At 46.1% G+C, this 21,187-nt stretch overlaps 1 protein-coding gene and 1 long non-coding RNA gene across 3 annotated transcripts in view; one reads left to right on the forward strand and one right to left on the reverse strand.

Annotated features, from left to right (window-relative positions):
* Positions 1-2,263: 2,263 nt before the first annotated feature.
* Positions 2,264-4,879, reverse strand: BHLHE22 (basic helix-loop-helix family member e22). Its single transcript, XM_075920618.2, has one exon. It carries the CDS (start codon positions 4,342-4,344, stop codon positions 3,457-3,459), a length of 888 nt encoding a protein of 295 aa, XP_075776733.1. The 5' UTR covers positions 4,345-4,879; the 3' UTR covers positions 2,264-3,456.
* A 2,484-nt stretch (positions 4,880-7,363) lies between these two features.
* The window catches only part of LOC142827053 (uncharacterized), a 78,714-nt gene continuing 64,890 nt past the window's right edge, over positions 7,364-21,187 (forward strand). The window contains exon 1 of one of the 2 annotated variants that reach the window (XR_012901426.2): positions 7,364-7,784. This is a non-coding gene — a long non-coding RNA (uncharacterized LOC142827053). The remainder of the gene's footprint in view (positions 7,785-21,187) is intronic. The other variant, XR_012901425.1, reaches the window with a different exon arrangement.

The raw sequence follows: 21,187 nt of genomic DNA on the forward strand, positions 1-21,187 counted from the left end.
GCCCAGCGTTGGTGGACAGCACCTACTTGCGCGCAGTTAGGGAGCGCTAGCGGCCTGCGAGGCTCCGAGCATGCTTAGAGCGCCCTAGCCCCGGCGCTTGCACGGCCCATTTCAGACCACTTCAGTGAGCGCCTGGCAAGAGTCCCTCCTTTTGGGGGGGGTGGGAAGCCGCTACTTGCTAGCAAACCTCTGGGCTCTCCTCAGGCACTTCATCATCTCAAGTGTCCCAGGGCTGGAGCTCCGACTCAGTTAAAGACAGGAGCCAAGATCCCTGCAGCGCAGGCTGTTTAAGGGGGGGAGGGGAGGGAGGAGTTCAGCTGTTTCCCAGCCTAGGAGGGGCTGGGTTTGAATGGAAGCAGAGGAACAAGCCAGACTGATTGAAAAAAGTTTGGTCCCACCCCGAGTGCTCTGATTGATAAACCACCTCCCAGCTTTCCCTGGCAAAGATCCGCAGGGCATTTCGGAGTTAGTAAAACAGCAGGGATATCTCCTTTGCCATCCCAGAAAGTGTTCCGCAGTGCTAGTTCTAGCAAGCTTGAAAGCCAGCCGCCATACGCCGGGAGTAGGTCAAGGAAGGCGCCTTTGCAATGAGAAATATGAAGCAGTAAGTCTTGAAGCAAATGCGTCTTGCCCTGTTAATATGCAAACACACACACACACACAGTGAGGCGGGTGGCTGTGGTTAATTCCTAATCAGAATGATGGACAGCAGAGACAGAACAATACAAACTAATGGCTGTGGTACTGATCACTTTACCCCTTGATTAAAGACACCCAATTATGGCGCAGAACAGTGTCGTAATTATGTTCCTTAATCACATCCAGGAGGTTTAATTGCCTTAACGATGTGTTTCATTAAATGAATTTAGGTATTATAGGCGACAGTTTTCATACACAGTTGTTTTCAAATTAACATAATATTAGACATCGTCATGGAAATTGTTTTAATAATCATAATTAGGCGCACCCGGCCTTTGTCTGGGAAATGCTGAGAGACGGCTCGCCCGGCGCCTGGGGGCCGAGCCGCCCACCCTGCTTGGGCTGCCTTCCCACGGCTCCGTGGCACTTTACAGTTATGGTTCCTGAAAAGTTACCGGGTCTGATTAATCCCTTTGCTGGGAAGTGGAGCGGAAAATATTTATCCCTTTCTACCGCGCTGGGTTCCATGTAGGGCTCAGCCCACCTCCAGCCAGGCACTAGAGCAAACTGTATGCGGTGGGCACATAGAAACCACCCCCACGGAAACCTCGCCGGAGTTATGGGCTCCACAGGCCCAGCGCCGCCCTCCCTGGAGACCTCCGCCCAGCCTGCGCACTTGTGAAACGCTCACACCCCAGCGCCGCGCAAGTTCCGCACTTGGGTTGGTTTGTATTTACAAGCGAGCCTGTCCGGGAGCTCGAGGAAGTGCAGCAAGGACCAAACGGCCAGACCAAAGCTCTATCCAGACCAGCATGCTGTCTGCTGACAGGGGCCAAAAACGTCTATAGCCAACTTTGCTCCCCCTCCCCCGTGCAAGTAATTGTGGGCTGTTACTCCTGTTCGGACTGCCATCCATGTGTGAACACAGCAAAATCCCTCACAGCTCCCCTCTGATCCAGCCTGAGGTACCATGCGGAGGCGAGGGACATGGAACTCGCCGTCAGTTATCCTACAAGCAAACTTAGGGGCCCTGCTGGGGTCTCACTCCTGCTCTGCTGGGGTCTCACTCCTGCTGTCAGGTCTCGTTCCTGCGATGAGTCAACTCATCGAACAGGTGATTCACAAAACAGCTGTGTCAAGAGCTGGCATGCCACGGGCCCCGCACCACTCTACTGTCGTTTGAGGCAGGCACCCAGCAGGGTACAAAGCACAGCATAATAAATACATTGTTGAAAATAGTTTAATAAAGACTCTTTCCGACACAAATGCACATACAAACGTTCGTATATTGCTGGCAGAAGCTGATTGACCTATTTAACGTATCATTCTTTACACATCCATGACCTGCCAACAGACCCATCATGGCTCCTATTTTGCCATCCAACCTGACAGTCCGAATTTGTATTATCTGGAGTAGTGGAAAATAGCAGGGCTTGTTTCTGAAGGGGGGGGGGGGGGGAAGAGAAAAAAAAATCTTGATTTGCAAGTAGCAGAGAGACAGCCAGCCAACCAACCATGCAAACCTCAGTCTGAAAGCTCACTTTGGGTAAATAGAGCCACTTTTCGCTCTTCTCTTATTTTCCTTTAAAAAAAAAATCTAAGTTCAGACTTTCTGTAAATCAGACTAGAGTATTTCAATTTAAGTAGTCATCCATCGATTAAATTTACACCCACAAGGAGAGAAATTAAATTACACCTCTGAGAAAACGTGAGCTTCTCATATTTCCCCCTCGCCTAATAGGGCTATTGCTCTGATGTCTCGTAAAAGTAAAAAGCGATCACCCTTTACAATGCAAATAATTCCCTCCCCCCTTAAAAAGTCAGTTAATTCAGAATTAAGAATACACATCTCCTGTAATTTTTGGACTGAAGCAATTTATTAAAGCTCAATTTAAATACAGGGATGATGCAACTTAAAATCCAGTTGACCTTTCATAAACCTATGCAGCTTCGATACAGCAATAGTTCCATGTATACGAGGTTGGCAAAGAAACCCTTTTGAACACTTGGCACACAGTTTAAGTTAAATCCATAAAAAAAAAAACAATCTTAGAAGCATCTTTTTAAAAAAAAAACTGCACATCAGACCCGTGACCTTAACACATGATAAATATTGTTGGCGTGGAAGGGTCCTTGAAAGAATAACAAATAAATATCATGTCCCGTTTACACAGCATTGCAACGTGGAAAGAAACAAGGTGCACATAAATATTTGTTTTAAAAATGCAATACTTTCAGCCACACGGAGTAGGGTGCTTTTTCCTTTCTGAATCACTCTCGCCAAAACTTCGCGCATTTTCACAGAATCAAAGTTCAGAGACAATAAAAAATACAAGTGAGTCTTTCATCGCAATGGTCCAGTCTCTTGGTTTCGTTTAAATAAGAAGTTCTGCCATTCAAGTTGGGTTGTCGCCTGGCTCAGCAGCGAAACATTGGTTGCAAACGCCCCTTCGGAAGAGGCTGCCGGGCCGCCAGCCCCTGAGCCCCCGCCCCACAGCCGAGATCTGGTTTTCCCCCTTACGCGGGAACTAAACACATCAGCTGGGCAGGGGGGCTTCCCTTTTCTCCCCCAGCTGCTACTTCGCAGCCTCTGTGTCCACACACACACGCGCGCGTTCATACACACAAATTGCGATTTTTTACTTCGCTGAGGTCTTGGTTGCGATCAAGTCACCACTTCCACGAGGAAAGCCCCCCAGCCCACCCCCGGCCCATTCCCCCTAAAGAAACCCCCCAGCCGCTCAAGAAGCACGCGAGGAGGCGGGTTTCGCCCAAGTCTTGACCCCGAGGGCCCCTGGCCGGGTGGGAGCGCGGACTTTAAGGCTTCTCCGTGCACTGTTTGCAGAGGCTGGAGGAGACGCTGTTGAAGAGGGCGCACTTCTCCGGGCAGGAGCCGGCCGGGGGCAGGCCGGCGCTGAAGGGGTAGCCGGCCGCCTGCTCGTAGGCGCCCAGCGCGGGGTGCAAGGCAGCCGCCGCGGCCGCGGCCGCCGCCGCCGAGCTGGGCAGGGAGGCGGCGGAGATGGCCTGGCCCTGGTTGAGATAAGCCACCAGGCGCCGCATCTCCTCCAGGGCCTGCGCCTGCATGAGGATGTAGTTCTTGGCCAGCAGCAGCGTGGCGATCTTGGAGAGCTTGCGCACCGAGGGGCTGTGCGCGTAGGGGATCACCGCCCGCAGCTCGTCCAGCGCGTCGTTCAGGTCGTGCATCCGCCGCCGCTCCCGCGCGTTGATGTTGAGCCGCAGCGCCTTCTGCTCCTTCGACTTCTTGCCGCCGCCCAGGCCCGGGCCGCCGCCGGCCCCGCCGCCCTCGGCCGCCTTCAGGCCGCCCCCCAGGCCGGGCGAGGCGGCGCGCGGGTCCCCCCCGCGCAGCACCAGCTCGCAGCGCCCGTCGCTGTCGTCGTCGGGGCTCTGCTCGCCGCCGCTGCTCTCCGCCACCGAGCTGCGGCTCGTGCTCTCGCCGTACTTGCCGCACACCGAGCCGGCCGGCAGCGAGAGGGGCTCGCCCGCGCCCAGCGCCGCCCCGGGCTGCAGTAGCCCCTCCGCCTCGCCCGGCTCGAAGCAGCCGAGCGGCGAGGGCTGGCGCTCGCGCGGGTGGGTCAGGTCGAGCCCCGGGGGCGCGCGGAAAGCGGCCTCCATCCTCTTGGCCGAGGCGCCCAGGCTCTTGTGGAACAAGCCGTCCTCGGCGGCCAGGCTCAGCGCCCGCTCCATGCCGCCCGGCTCCTCCTCCGCCGCCGCCTCCTGCCCCTCGGCGCTGCCCCGCGCGCGCCGCTGCAGCCGCCGCCGCCGCCGCCGCTCCTGCCCGCCAGCCGGCTCTCAGCGGGGGCTGCGCTCGGGCATGGCGAGCCGCGAGCAGCCCCCTCGTCCGCCGCCTGGCTCGGCTTCCCCTGCCAGCGCTTCCCGGCCCCAGCAGCCGGGGGAGGCTTTTACCTCATTAGCGCGCCGAGGAGGTTATTATGAGGCAGGCTCGCCTGTTGGGACAGAGCTTGCCACCCAATCAGGTGAACGTTTTAATTAATCGGATTAAAGCGGCAACAAACAAGCCCCGGCGCGCGCTGGCCCTGAGTCGGGCGCGTTTCATTGCCCGGCTCTGAAGACAGGCAGCAGCAAGAGCTTTATAAAAGGCGCCTGCTCCATTCTTCTCCCCGCCATCTGTAGGCGCAGCTCAGCGCATATGTTTGCAAGGCGCGGGGTCCTGTGAGGAGCCCGACAACTGCCTCTAGCCTGACATGTGTGGCGACTTTCACTCCTCAATGAGCACGCTAAAAGCCCCGCTCCCAGCCGGACGTGGGCTCGGCCTCCCTCCCTCAGCGCATGACACTGCGCAAGGGCCCCCTGCCCGCCCAGCGGTGCCAAGCAGACTTCCGCGAACTTCGCCACGGGGAGGCGAGGACACACTCCACCCCTCTTCTCGTGAACTTACTTCTCTGGCCCAGGGGAAGGGGATCGCGAGGGATAACGCAAGCCAGGCTGCTCCTCGCTCCCTCGCCAGCAAAGCTCACCTGGGCTCCAGACAAGACTATCTCTTTCAAAACAACTCGAGAACAAACTGCAAGGTGCTGCTTTTGGCCCCCCCCATCAACTTTCCCCCTCCCCCCCGCCAGATTTGCTACTTCAGAGTAACCACGGTTCAATAACAAATAAAAGCACCAGCTTTAAAATAAACTATTTGCGGGGGGGGGGGGGGGGCGGTGGCCGGGAAATAACAGTAATTCATAATCAACTTTTCGATTTTTTTCTTGTCATACAGGCACTTGGAAAGGACGATCCTGGGTCACTCACTAAATGTGTGGTAGTTTGTGCCTCTGCATGTATCTGATCAACTTGAGATTATGTAATTCATTAATATGAGCCGTCATGCATTTATCTTTCCTGGGCTTCCGCTAAAACTCATCCCCTAAAGGGCCACTTTTCTTACAGTCAGGGTCTCACACGAAAGTGTAAACACAAGGACTTGTCTAAACCGTGTCCTGCTGATCCTCTAATAATAGAAGCAAGCAGCCCTTTGTGGTTTTATTGTAATCGTATTGAAAGCACATGGCATTTAGTGGCAAGGTTTTCATTCTTACGACATCAGTAAAAACAATATTTCCCAACACCGCCAGCGAATCATTCGGATGTGGCAGAATCACTGAAGGCTATGAAATTTTTGGTTTCTCTGGTTTCATTAAAAACCTTTTAATTGTGTCGTTCCGAGTTGGCCCCAGGTGTTGGACTCTTTTCATTACATTTTGCTCTAATGTGATGAAATTCTAATTCTCTCCTTACCATATGGTTAAATTTGCCCACTGAGAATTAGTTGAAAAAGGAGAAATAATCTATTAATCTCTGTAATAGATTCACAAATGAGGTTCGCCACAGAACCTGGTTTGGAATGGTAATAGCAGAACAGTTGGGCGCCTTGTTTCAGGAAAGAAAGGACCAGGCTACAACAACAGAGACGTCTGAATTTTCACCTGTAAAGAATAAAAAGCCAAGCTGCAGATTTTCAAAGTGATTGACTGAGATTTCATCTAGCAAGGACGTGGCTCCAGTACAGCCTTCAGTCACCTGGTGTCTTTATATTTAAAAAGAATAAATAAACCCAGCCCCACACTCCACTCAGTCCCCTCTCCTCAGTGTAACATTTAGCTTGTGCCTGGTTGAAACCCAAGATACATATTCAGATCCACAATTTCTTTCTTATAGCCACTTCTCTTAACCTCTAGCAGTATTAATCCAAACAGATCTTTGATTTCCCTGACCTGAGGAAGAGCTACAAAGCTTGTCTCTTTCCCCCAGAGGAAGTTGGTCCAATAAAAGACATTATCTCACCCACCTTGTCTCTCCATAAATTCAAAAGCATTTCAGGTTTATTGTTTTCCTATTAGCAACTTCATTTTCACTGGGCTCATAAACAAAGAGCTTTATAATCACAAACGGGTATTATCTGTTTAATATCAACTTGTAAAACTCATTTGATCACTTAAGGATGACGAATACTATTCTTGTAATTTGATGGTTTAAGGAGAACATTTTACTGCTCCCAGTTTATTTCTTCGGAGAGAGGTTTCTTGCGAAATCTCTCCGGATGATAGATGGCTTCATTAATCCTGCCTTTCCCTTTGGCTTGAAACTTTGCGGATGGTGATTTCACCTGCTCTGCAAGCAGTTTGGAAGCGGAAAGATTGAAGGGCTCTGGTGTTGCTACAGCGTTTAAAGCCATTTCAGCAGCAGCAGAGTCCTGGTCACACAACAAGGGGAGGGTTATCGGAGTGATTCATGCTCTGTCACGCTCTGGACAGGTGCAACACGCCACAATGGGCAGGTGCACCTGGTGTAAGGCCACGTTATGCGCAGTGATGTTGAATACACCTAGGTTTGTAATTTCCGAGTGGGCCATAACTGTCTGGACCATTTTCTGCCATCATTCGGGCTGCCAGTGCTCGCCTGATTAAACACAGTATCTATCTACCTATCTACCTATCTATCATCTTCCTTTGTTTCCTTTCCTTCCTCTGCCTACTGTAGCTCTGTTTCTGATATGTATCCACCACCTTTCGGTTCATTCACCCCTCATCTCCCATATTTAAGCGTTCAAACGCTCTATCAAGCTTCAGCTTATATTTACTACCCCTCCCAAGCCCCCATCTTCTTCCAGTGGCATTTGCTGCGAGCCATCCCTGGCCCACACTCCTCCAGGCTCCCTGCAGAAAATGGCTGTTTAATAGTCACCAGTAACTTTGGTTTGGAAGCAGGCAGAAGAATTTATAGAAGCTTTAAATGCGGGGCTTATAAAAAAATACCCGAGGAATGGTCTTTGAGGTTTATGCACTCGTAAACTTGTGCTGATTGCTTCTGGGAAGTTGTCAGGCATTTAACACTGCATTTATCTTACGGGGCAATGAAAACACATCTGCCCAGTGTCTCGTTACCTGGTTTAATTGTGACACAGCCCTATGTCACTGACTAGCCCTCCAGCTCCCTCATTATTTCGGTAGCAAGCAGCCGGGAGCAGAGGCGCAGAAGGGAAGGAGACGAAAGACCCTAACAAATCAAACTACTTCGCCATTATGCCCAGGCAGCATAAACTGCGGGGGAACTTTCCTAGACTGCGGGGCGGTGCTGCAATTTGCGAGAGTGGGGAAAGAATTATGCCCCCTTCATTTCAGGTAGGGAGCGTGCGTTCGGCGAGTGTATGTCTATGAACTCCGGCAGGCTGAAGTTTGCCTGGCTGGCAGCACAGCGTCTCTGCCAGGCAGCTCACCCCAAACATGAAGCTGCGGCGCCCTTTAATGAACCAGCCCTAACACAAGAAACGCTCTAAGTGTTAATGGCCTCGGAGACTCCACAGGAAACACCCGTTATTACTGAAAAAGGGAACGCAGGTTTAGACGCACTGGAGTATGAAACTAACTAGATCTACACCCAATGATCAGTTTTTAAAGCCCGTGGTCCTACATTTCGGGCGTGGGAAGGGGGAATGAGAAAGCCCCGCCACTAAACAGGTCGCCAAGCAGCGCGTCAAGTTGTGGATTCCGTTTGCGATACAACTCTCAAGAAAGGCAGACTTGCCCATTTGTATCTAGACAGACCCAGAAGTTTAATGAGAGCGGGGCGTATTTTATAAAGAGTAAGACAGTTTCATTACAGCTGGAGGGAATACAGTAACTCCCCAGAGCCTTGAGAAATAGTCAGCACTTCTCTAGGGCCAGAAGAATAACTCTCCGACCAAACTAATATTAACGCTTCTTTCAAGTTGCCTCCCCTCTGACCGTACTGAAGACTTCATCTGGGTGGCCCCACATTTGCATTTGACACAGAACCTACATGGAAGCAAAGCCGAAGAGCAAGTTTAAATATTTAGTTGTAACCCTTCCCACCCCCAGGATACAGCATTGTCTTCTTTTCCAGCGTTTGTTCCCTTCTCGAGATGCTTGTAGGAGCGTCTTGTCAATATCGAGTAAACGTTGTATTGACTCCGTCAGTCAAGTCGGGAGTAAAATAATGATTCCAAAAAACTACCAGGTTGCATCAGCTTCTCCTACAAATTCTTCTCCTGGGAGTGTGTGCATCTGTCTGAAAATGACACTGCTGTACCTGAGCGTGCGGTCCCTGACAAAGCACACAACTCTGGGTTGTGTCCCGACAAGTGGGGTAGAGACCTGCGTGTTGTCAAGAGCGCAGAGGGTAAACTCTCCTGACAACATCATCCCACCCTCTGAAATGTCCGCACCTGCCTGGTAGCTAAAAGCCAACTTTACAGGGGAGTATCTTCGGTTAGAATTGGGCCCTACAATCCCCCCAAAGGAATGTCATGCGTTTCATGGGACTTGCTTATGGTTTAGCGGCTTACAAAACTCCCAACAACTCAGACAGCAAGTATTCTAATAGAAGGACAAGAACAGACTAGAAGTTTTGCTACTAGAGGGGAAAAGTCCTATTTTGTGACTCAGCTCTACCTCTTTACTTACCTCGATCTCCCCTTCCTCCCCCCCAGCTGGAGCTAAGCAAACACTGGCCAAACCACTCCTTTTACAATTAAAGCGATACAACTAGCTGTTCATTTAGCAGCTTCAAGGCGCAACAGGAGGGTTATCAAAGAAACCACAGAGAAGGAAGCTTCCCCACTCAGACTGAGAATCCTTTTTGAAAGTCAGGGGTCATGGCTCACCGCCCGAGACTTTGAAAAGTGGTGTTAAAGCACCTTGGGTATTCAAAGTTTCCGCGCCCGTTGTAGAGAAAGAGGGGGGGGGGGACGCTCAAAAGGGTCTTCTTAAAGAGCTGATAAGGCGTGTGTATTTCTGCTGGGTATCCCCTGCGCTGCGGAATGGGATTTGTAGACGGATACAGCTACTTATTTATTACTGCTTGTAATTAATTACTTGTAATTACTGCTGTTAGTTTCACTGCAAATGCTCCGCCGAAAAGACACTGTCCTAAAGGACATTTCTCCCCACAATGTTAGTTTTTCCACTCGAAGACGATCAGAATCTTCTGCGCAGACTACAGATAACGGAGGTAGTGTCGAGACCAAATAAACTGGGATTAGTAAAATAACGAGCATTTTTGTGTGCTTGATACTTAACCTTTACAACACAAATACCTAATCTCTTTTAGCTGTGCACTAATAACAACTGTGCAGCGGGGAAGGCTGGGAATTTATTTCCTTACATTTGGGACGGAAAAAAATGTCCTCACATTACACTAGCGTTTTTAGTTTATAAACAGAAAACACTAGTGTAATGTGGTGGCATTGTTTTTAAAATGCAACGGTACTTAATAATACTTCACTCTGGCATGGTTGGATGTAGGGAAGAAATATTCTGTGTCCTTTATTCACTAAATAGCAATTACTTCTTCCGTAATGGTCTGGTTTGACTCACACCGCAGACCTTCCCCTCATAAAGTTGTGGGATGCTGCAGGTTTTCTTTCGCTTCTGTTTACATTTTAAAAGAAACTCTGAAGAAGAACACAGTAGTCTAGTAAAGAGTTTGAGTCTGCGATTTAAAATCTACAGCACCATCTCCTGGCAAATGGGAGAATAGTTTTATTTAAAGCAAGTAATTCAGTTGAGGGTATTCCATAGGAAATTCATGAAGTTGAAATAAAGATGACTAGTGTTGATCTGCAACTATTGAGAATTTAGTTAAATAACTTCTTTCTACAGAAGGACTCTAAGATTTTTCTTTGGTATGGATACTGGAAACATTACTACTTCTGTTTTACATGAAACATTGAAGGGTTTTTTTTTTTTGGATGAATGGATATTATTGAAAGACAATCACAAGCCTTTCCAGAGATTTTACAGAAATATAATATGTATAATATATATAAAATGTAAAAGATACCTTACATGGAGAAAGATGATACCACTGCTTTTGTGACAGCATACAAACACCTTATATATGCGGTGCAATAAACCTCTCCAGTCTTTTGGGTGAGATTTTCTAGCCAGACTAAAATAATTAGTAGCCAGATCCAACTGAAATTCAGTAAACTTTATTGTCCTTTTGAGTAATTAAAGATATTCCCACCTTCATTCATGTGATGCATATTCAGTAGTTCAATAGTGATAAATTATGTCTTTTTCCAAAATACATTAAAAAAAAAGAGAAAATCCTATTTAATCCATATAGTCTACTACCCTTTAAATAACTGCTGATTGAACTTCCATTAGCAGACTGTTCCACCCTGTGATTGATCTTACAGTTAGGATATTTTTCTTGATATTCAGCCTAAATTGTGCTTTGCCTAATTCCATCCACTTCCTCCTATCTTACTTGTAGCGTCTTTAAGACTCGGGCAATTAATTCCTCAACCTCCTTCTTGTCTGATCCTTTTATACACATGTGGGGCAGACCCTCAGCTGATGTAAATTAGTATAGGTCCATTGAAATCAATAGACAATGACAGTTCACCCATTTGACAATTTGCCCTATCGTCTGTTTTCAAGATCTCACTATTGGACATAATCCCATTCCTGTATTTCAGACATGACTCTTACTGAGAGTGGAGAGTTTCCAGGGTAAGAAATGAGCGATTGGTCCTTTATAGTCTTTTTGTGGCCAGGTTACATATATTTAGTTTTTAAATATTTAATTGCAAGTCAACTCATTTAATATTTGTAATTCTTTTCTTAAGCTCTCTCCAGTTGGCAACCCCTAGAAGCAATATTTTAAATGCCTTCTCATCTGTGCAGTACCTAAAGAGGAGGACTTCCCTTATACATGGTGTCTGTAATACACCATAATCTCCTATCTAATTTTACAGAAACCCCTACATCCCTATGTATATCCTGATGTGTGCATAAGCATAACTGTATAATACATCTACTTTAGTCTCCTCAGACACCATTTTGTAATTCTATCTTCATGTGCAAGGTGTTGGCCTCTTTATATAATCCATGCTGCTAACTGGCCACGATTCTACTCTCTCTTAAGAGGTGAAAGAATTGTTTTCCCTTTTAATACTATTTCCACTAATTTACCACAGATTGAAATCAGATTTATCAGAGGGTATGTAACAGAATCATTCTTTCTCTTCTTTCCTTTTTTAAAAGATCAGTCATGCTCCCTTCTTAAATCTTTCAGACACCTTAGTTCTTTGTGAATGTTTAAAAATAATTGTTTGTGGTTAAGTAAGTTCATTCAATAATTCCTTTTCCACCACGGAATACTCCTCATCCAGACTTGCTCAGTTTTCTGTATTACATTGTTTCCAGCATCTTCTTACCTATTTTTTATCAACAATTATAATAACTACCAGGTCTCTATTCCTAGTTGTTTTTACCCCCTTTCTTTATTTTTCTAGAAAATGCAATTCAGTAGTTCTGCTATTTTGAAATCATAATATCATTAATCTTCCTCATAGATCTATTTTTCTTTAGTAATTCTCCCTTACTCTTTACATTTGCTATAATTAAAAGCTGATTTAAAATATATCTTAAATAGGAAAGCCAGTCACTGAACTGAAAAATTCACAAATGAATCCTAGGGACTCAGTTATACTCTATAAATAAGGCAATTTTATATGTTTAATAACTTCCCGTGGGCATAAAAGTGTGTTGAAGAAATACAGTTCTCTAAAAGAGACACAATCCATATATTTAACAAAGAAGATATAGTTCTGTGTTTTAAGGTTACTTTTGACATTTCAATTATTTGTGAATTTAAATTGTAGATCATTTCTCCTTTATATCACCCCAACCACCAGACTAAGTAACAAAAAGAACAATGGTTATTCCTCGGATGACTTTACTAAATTCATACTTTCATCTCGCGGTAGATGTTGTTTTTCAGGCACACTCAGATGTCTGATTGTCAGCTTTATATCCCAGGAAGTATTCCCAGCAATTCAGGCACAGTAAAGTATCTATCTCTAGCAAGTCTCTCTGCACTATATAACTTTTATAGTTATTATAAAAAGTAATTTATTGAAAAAACTTAAACCTTTTCCAACTCAACTGACTTTTGATTTAAATGTATGTGCTCCTGGTTATGGTAATCAGTTGTGCTGGATGCTTTTTGCAGAATTAGGTTTGCTGTTTATATCACAAACTTTAGATGACATGAGAGTAACATCCTCTAAAAGATAGCATGTTTGTGGAAACAGAGACCTCTCAACCCATGTTTCACTGTTACACTGCCTGAAATTACACTTAATACAAAGTATGGGAACTTTTCCTTGCTGTATTTCATGTTTTTCACTTGTGTGCTGTTTCAGTTTGCGTTCACTGTAGTATAAAGACTGGAACCCAGTAAACCTGACTACCTGCAGACTGGACCAAAATAAATGTCACATGACAGTAATGGGTTGGTAACGTTCATTATTTGGCATAATCTTTTTTCCTTCTCTGTTATCATTTTCAAATTTTATTTTTATACACAGCATATCCCATATGGGCCTGTTTCACTGAGAGGTGGAATGACGGAGTTAACCCTTATTCTCTTCAAATGTGTCACAAGATCTTTACATTATAGCAGAATCACAACAAAGAGAAAAGCTCCTTATAACAGTGCCCGGCCTTTTTAATACTGCACTAATGTGTAGTGTCCTTTTTAAGCTAAACTGTTGAGGGTTGAACTTATTCCATACTCCAGAGTGTTGCCAACTAAGCCCCCAGTCTTACAGCTGGTTCTGGATGGTCATAGCCCTGCTGGTGACAATCAAAAGACATCACACTGTTCCTTCTTCCTCTCTGGAACAATCTCCACAAACAGTCATGCTGCCACACTGTGGTGACCTCTCAATGATAGGATATTATATCTCGGTGTAATTTTGAGCAGCCGTTGGACTGCTGTAAGTTGCGATGGGGGGTGAATTGGCTCCTTGACTAACCCCAGGATAAAAATAACTAAGAGTTGGTGTACTGACCCCTGCCCTATCCCTTGCTCACCAAGTGCATCATGGACTGACCTGATGAGTAAGACTAAATAATGTATGTGATAAAATGCAACACCTGACTTTCCGCAGAAACTGATATTTTTCCATTTGTTGTCAAGCGTTTGTGTAACAAAGCCACAGTTCTTTCCCTCCCCTCAGCACACTGTATTTCAGTTACCAAATACCTTTCGCACAACTTCCTTTGTGAGAATAAGAAACAGTGAGCAGAAAATGCCTGAGGGCTGACAAAAGCATTTAAGATTCCATAGTTCTTAACCAGGCTGTCACAGAGACTTACCAATGCCCTCCCTGCAATATTTATTTGACTGCTCCTGTGGAAGGAGGGAGGGGGAGGGCTGGGTGGATTCACGGATGGAATCCAGGAATCATGTAAAGTTCAAGGGAGTACTAACATCTAAGATAATTATTTCTAACTGAAGGCCCCCCCACCCCCCTACCCCCTCCAGATGATCCTATTTGGACAATGGATTTCTTGGCTGGGTTTGAGATATATAAAGTACATTTCAGACAAATGTTGCTGCTTGAATCAGGGTTGGATATTGTACTCTGCCGGCTTAAAAGTATGTGTAGAAGGCAGCATTCAAATAACAATCTGTGTGCCGCTGATGACAGGGTAGAGAGCCTCTTCCCATTCCTGCTCCCTTATATATACACACACCTGCATAGCAGCAAGGCAAGGTATAGGAGAAGAAGGGGCTGATTAATGTATTAGTTAGTATGCATTTGCCAATTGTGCCCTACAGGTCTCACACAACCCTGGACCTGTAGGGTTCCTAAGGGTTGTCACTCTCCAATCCTTCACCCAATGGCTTACTAGTATTAGCTGGGACCAGAGCACCTTGAACCTCAGCTCAGATAAATGGCTCCAGTCCTGGGTCCCCATTGGTGGAACACTGGAACTCTTGATTGGCCTGCTCCCCTATTCAAGCCAGAAGGAAGAAATGGAAGTCATCTGTATTATGGGTCTCCATTCTACTTTGCACTGCTCACCCAGTGTCACCAGTTCTTGGTTCCTGACCTTAGTTTACTGACTCAGCCTGGTTCCTGGCATCTGACTTCTAGCTCCTGACCTCTTTATCCCAAATGTTGGTTTGTGTGGGGACGTGGCCCCCGAGCCTATATCCACACTAAGCCTTGCTGCCTATGTCTTGGTCTTGACAAAACCGGAAAAGTGTACAGACAGTCCCCGGGTTACGTACAAGATAGGGACTGTAGGTTTGTTCTTAAGTTGAATTTGTATGTAAGTCGGAACTGGTACATATTGTAGGGGAAACTCTAGCCAAACATTTCTCCAGAGCTTAGTTTTATTCTCCCACACCTCACTTCCCTCAGTCCTTTATTCTCAAGCTGAGGTGTCTGCTGAGAAAAGCCGCTCTGTGTCTCCCTGGTCTGCTGGGGGGGGGGCGGGCGGGGAGAGGCTAGCTTCGCGTCTCCCTGGTCTGCTGGGGGGAAGCAGCTAGTGTGGGGTTGCCTCACCCCGTTTGTAAGTAGGGATCCGATGTAAGTCGGATCCATGTGACCCGGGGACTGCCTGTATATTTAGGATCCAGCCCTTGCAGTCCCGCTGTTTTAAGTGCAGATACTCAGCCCCTCCAGGTGTGGCCCTGCATTTTTGGAGTGTGTGAGGTCACACTGTGTGAACGAGGCTATTTTGCTCTATATAAAACATTCTTCATGTGGACCTTGCACGTACAATACCACAGCATCATTCTGGCCTGTTCTGGCCTCTCTATATCAGCTGGAGCCCCTGTATCAGATGGATGTAAACTGCTTCGTTCTAAGGGCCCAAACTCCCCACTGTGTCCCCACTTGTGAGGTTTCCATAGCATTGATTCTGAGCAGAGGATCTGGATCCACAACAAGATGTAGGCATTGCAGCACTGAGCTTTTAGGCACCTTGAAAACCATTGGAATCCACAGACCCATGTGTGGGTTAGGCACCAGAGCTCCTATACTGTGCATGGGAAGAAACGGGCATCTGAGAATGGGATCCACAAAAGCCACCATTCAAGGCAAGGGCAGGGAGGAAGCTGCCAAAACTAGCCAAGAGCAGATGCCAATGAGAGGGGTGTGTCCTAAGCTCTGCCCCAGCACTGCCTTCCAAATTCATCACCTAACTTTGGCTTAGAGAGAGGCATCTGTCTTTGGGGACCACAGCAAGGAACCCCTTTCTCAGAGTCATGCACCTAAGCTGCTTTTGCCAAGAGCAGTAGCAGTGCATATGTGACTCCACACATAACAGCTAGTCTCCCTTACATCTCTGAGCCCAGTGGTTGGAGCACTCACCTGGGATGGGGGAAACCCCTTTTCAACTCTCCCTCCCCCTGATGTGGGAAAGAAATTTGAAGAGGCATTTCCCACCTCTCAGGTAAGCGTCCTACCTCTCTGACCAGTACAGCCACACACTCGGTCACTGGCCCAATGCAAATTTAATTATTTTTGCAAAGTGGAACAGCTTCAACGGGAGAGATTCCCACATCAGAAGAGCCCACTGGATAGGGCCCTGTCCAGAGAGGTGGGAAACCCCTCTGCACCTCTCACCTCATTGTGGAAAGGCAAGAATTGAACCAGCATCCCCCCAGCCCTCTGACACACACAATTGCCTAGTACTCCAGCCAGACTTAGTAGGTCAGGACCAACGAGAGATCACAGAAGGAGCTACTAGTCATTGCTGTTGTGGGCAGCACTTTCAGCAGTGATTGGTCTCCCATGGTGGGTGGTGCATTAACTCTGCTAAGGCTGCCTGGTGGGGTGGGAGAACAGACTACCTGCAGCTCTGCAGATTTGGGTTTAAGTGTCACAGATCCTCCTGCTATTTCTATATGTGTTCATCACAGTGAGGCTACACTCAGTGGCTTTTGAGTGATGGGAATAAGGTCACAGGATTTGCCGCCAAGGTCCCCTGCAAAATGGAGGCTCTAGGGTGGGAGTTGTAATCTACTCCAGCTTGCCTGTGGGATGGTTTTGCTCCCACTTCATGGTGTGCTAGTGAAGGATTCCTCTCTCTCTAACGCCCACAGAGATGAGTTACTCATGCTAAGTACCCAGGACAAGTTTTGTGGTAAAGTGCAGAGAACTACAATGAACTGGGAAATCACATTGAACCACACCACGTAGACAGCTCCTTATCCAGCAACAAGCGGCTGTTACTGGACGAGCCCCATGCATGTGTAGGGTTGTGTGGCAATCACAGAAGGAAGATGAGTTGAAAGGCTACTCCAGAGCAAACAGGTCAAGCAGAGACTGACCCCCATCCCCTACATGCCTGGACTATCTCAATTACACTCACAAGAGGGGACCTGGTTACAATGTGGTTGCTTCCTGAAATCATCACAAGACAGGGTTTTTGAAAATGCTCAGCTTTGGATCATCAGTGCTCCCACTGAAGATGGTGGGAGCAGAGCTAGGCTAATGGGGGCACTTTTGAAAGTCCTGCCCATAGGGTTCTTCCAATTTGTTCTGTAGATGTGAGTTTAAATGTGTTCGGTACCTAACATTTTGGCCACTGACATTGCCAGAATAGATGCTTGACAGGGAATCATAGAATACAAGAACTGGGAGGGACCTCGAGAGGTCATCAAGTCCAGTCTCCTGCCCTCACAGCAGGACCATGCACCATCTCTATCATCCCTGATAGATGTCTATCCAACCTGCTCTTAAATATCTCCAGTGATGGAGATTCCACAGTCTTCCTAGACAATTTATTCCAGTGTTTAACCACCCTGGCAGTCAGCAAGTTTTTCCTAATGTCCAACCTAAATCTCCCTTGCTGCAGTTTAAGCCCATTACTTCTTGTCCTAGAGGAGCTATTTCTTACTATACTGTACATTGTATGCCACTGGACATCTCTTGTCCCAGAAAATCATTCCCCCTAGATAAAGGCCTCTGAGATTTTACTACTGGTGTTTGAACTAACTGTGTGTACACAGACGAGTCTCTAGTATTTCACCAGCTATTGAAGGAAGTACTTTGCTCCTAACTTATAAGAAACATTCCTTTGTCCAAGCTGTCAAGCCACAAGGGCAGGGCCCAACAGGGTTGTGGATTCACTTCAAGACAGAGTCGATTAGGGATAGATAGTTGCTTTTATTAATCTCACTACGTCACTACTATTACAGGCTTAATACTGTCAAATGGTTGCACAGCTACTGCGAAGTAATACAAATCTCACTACAGGCAAAACAATGCATATAAAAGTAACAGGCACTTAGAAATGCTTACGCCCTTTCAGGTCTGCAGGGAGTCCCATTCCAGTTACCTTGCACCCAACTGCAGCGAATGTGGCTCCAGCTAGGGGAATTCAGGGCACCCTTCGAGGTCTATGTCTCTGTTGAGACTCAATAGGCACGGGCTTGCTACACTAGTTATACTACAGTTGTTTACTGGGTGTGCGCGTTCCTGGCTCAACGCCATTCTTATCACTCTTATGGGCTGAGACCGAGGTCAAACTTGTTTACTGCTCAGTAGTTTCCCAGCTCAAAGCACGGGTTAGAGCTGATAAAGCCCAGCTGCTGTTTGGGCTTGCAGCGTCGCACACTATGCTAAGCTGGGTACAGCAGGGATGGAAACTTCCATCCTAGGCCTGCTAAGCTGCAGAACCCACGTATGATTTTCATGTGACACAAGCTACTTAGTGCTTTTTCTCCTACAACCTCCTCTGTGTCTGTGGGTGGGTATGCACATTATGCCACACAGCATGTGTACCATTTCATCCTTATAATTTTTGCATGTGTATACACACACGTGTACTTCATTTACATTCTTAGGCCACTTTTGGGGGGCTTTCAGTCTCTACATGTGTAATTGCTGGCTCATGGCCAAAGTTTCAAGGAAAGCACTATGGGAACAGTCACTTACATGGGTGTGCTGAACCAGTGAAAACCTGCATGTACACCCTATACTTGTGAAAATGTGGATTGACACATGAAATCTGCATTGCCAGTTAAATAACTGCCATTCATAGGTTCACAGATTTTAAGGTCAGAAGGGGGCTATTATGATAATCTAGTGTGACCTGCTGCGTAATTCAGATCTGAGAAGTTTATCCAGTAATTCTGGAAGCTTCTGGTTGAGCTAGAGCTTATCTTATAGAAAGACATGCAGTCTTTATTTAAAGGCTACAGCTGATGGAGAATCCACCTCAGTCCTTGGTAAATTGTTCCAATGGTTAATTGCCCTTACTTAAAATCGCCCCCAACTTCTAATCTGAATTTGTCTAGCTTCAGCCACTGGAACTTGTTATACGTTATATGCTAGATTAAATAGCTCTCTACTGTCAGAAAACTTTTCACCATGTAAGTATTTATAGGTGATGATCACCATAACCTTTCCTTGGATAAGCTAGAATAAGCCCACAGTAAGGCAGGTATTTCAGATCTTGAACGATTAGTGTAACTATTTTTGGATCCCTTCCCAATTTGTTAACATCCATTTTAAAGTACAGACACCAGAACTGGACACCATATTCCAATAATGAATGCTATATAGACTAGTAATTACCCCTTCCCTGTTTCTATGCTGTATCCCTCTCTATCCATCCAAGAATCATACTAGCGCTGTTAAGGTCTGTCCATGATTACGGCAGTGTGGAGAAGATGGATACTGAATACAGGTATGACTGGCAGTGTAGACGGTGAGGCACAGTCTAGGCGAGTAGAGTGGTGGTGATGCCCTACAGGCCTGAACATGGCTCTCTACTGCCCTAGCCATGCCTCCCACGCCTACACTGCTATCTGAGCACTGTAGTGTCCCATTGCCAGACCGTCCCCCCCCAGAATGAAAGGCTTGGGCAGGAAAGGCATCAAGAAAAGGCCCCAGCAGCAGAGAACAGCTCTCACAGGTCACCCACAATGCCTTTCACTGCTGTTTATGGTTATACCCTGACAAGTATGGACATGGAGTTCTTTCAGTGTGGCATGTGTAGCTACATGAGTAGTGGCTGTACTTACCATCACACAGTAAGTGTAGACAGAGCCTTAGTCACTGCATCCACTGGGAGCCTATGTCCCCTTCCTTATTCATCATGACCCCTAAGCAGAGGCAGTGAATACCAGAGGTATCCTGAAATAGCTATTCCAGGTCTTTTGAGCGCACCCATGTTTTTGAAATATAACAGGATTGCTGCTCCAATGTTGATATAGTAGACTGGTGCGGAGCTAGTCTACAGAAACTAAGCCACTTCGCACTGGACAGGAAAAGATGGAAGGAAATAGTGAGGGAGGCATCGGACACCAATGGGCATTGAGCCAATGGTTGTTGATGATGATGAGGATGATGTTCTAATATCCCTGTAAACCTCATTCCATGAGGAGTAAGGGATGTTTCGGAATAGTTATTTATTTAGAAATAAGTGCTGTGTAGACAGCACCAAATTTTGAAATAAGCCATTTTGAAATTAACTTGAAATAAGCTATGCAATTTGCATAGCTCAATTTGCGTAGCTTATTTCGAGCTGTGGGTACAGTGTAGATGCACCCCAAGGAAAGGAGGAGTTATTATTTCAAAATAACCAGCCCGATATTTCAAAATAATGGGCTTAGTAGTGTGGACGCTCTGCTTGATATTTCAAAATAAGGGAAATTATTGCAGAATGACTCTATAGTATAGACCAGGCTAAGTGGTGATCACCTTTGTGCTGCTTCTCTGCAGATCGGTGAATTACACATGCAATTCCAAAGGGAGAAAAGTGGAGGACAGAGGGAGTAATGGGATAGAGAGAAAATGGTTCTGCTTTTGAACACCCATATGAATCACCATTGTCTGATTTGAAATGAAATAAAAGCATTGTTCCACTTCATTAAGAAAACTGGAAAGTTCCGTGAGAAAAAAATGGTTTTGTTTTGTTTGAAATGTTGCATGGAAAACACTTGCCATTTCTTGGACCAGCTTCACTGTACCGTGTTTGCTTTCACAAATCAGGAACTCCCATACATATCTACTTGTATATGCAAACAGCCATTTGTGTAGCTCATCCCCAGCACGTAAATGCAGGTACATGTGCACTCACCTCTGTGATACGAAATTGGCTACTGTTTTTAAGGAATAATGTGACCTAAATTAGCTGTTTATTGGCAGTCTCAGCAGAGAGACAAAGGAAAGAACTACAGGTTTTATGACACTGCATTGCTCAAATGGGGCGGCTTCTTTGGAAGTTCTAAGTTACTAGATTTGATGAAGTACACCAATGGGGGTCCGTTTTTTTGTAAAACGAATGTAGGTCAGGTGGCCACAGTCAGGAAATGAAGTTCCTCTCTTACCAGTCCTCCCCTGCATCTTATTATTGCATACAGTGTAAGAAAACTCACATTGCCAGTGACTATGCTGTAGATGTAGGTGGATAAATAGACTTTTTCCTCTTCAGACATCCTCTTATTTTTTTAAAAGTACTAAATTCACTTGTGATAGAAATTATTTAATTTAAAATGTTAGAAAAAAAGGCAGGAAATATATATCCATGAGAGAGTGGTCATTTTGGTGTCTGTGAGAGAGAAGAATTCTATAATCACACATTACAGACCCTACTATGTTTAAAAGAAAACCAATGAGGTATTGTCTTTAGCTGCCCATGAAATTCAAAGCGAGGTTAGACCCTTTGTCCTCATTTCCAAACATTGTGGTTGTTTGTTTTGGGGTTTTTTTTTGTCAGCAACTTAAGAGTCATGGATTTTA

The sequence above is a fragment of the Pelodiscus sinensis genome, chromosome 2 (assembly GCF_052426305.1).
Source record: "Pelodiscus sinensis isolate ZL-2025 chromosome 2, ASM5242630v1, whole genome shotgun sequence".
In the NCBI taxonomy this organism is placed as follows: domain Eukaryota; kingdom Metazoa; phylum Chordata; order Testudines; family Trionychidae; genus Pelodiscus; species Pelodiscus sinensis.

Bases quoted from the DNA above. Each gene is read 5' to 3' on its own strand.
- BHLHE22 (XM_075920618.2), bottom strand. From the start codon at position 4,344: ATGGAGCGGGCGCTGAGCCTGGCCGCCGAGGACGGCTTGTTCCACAAG.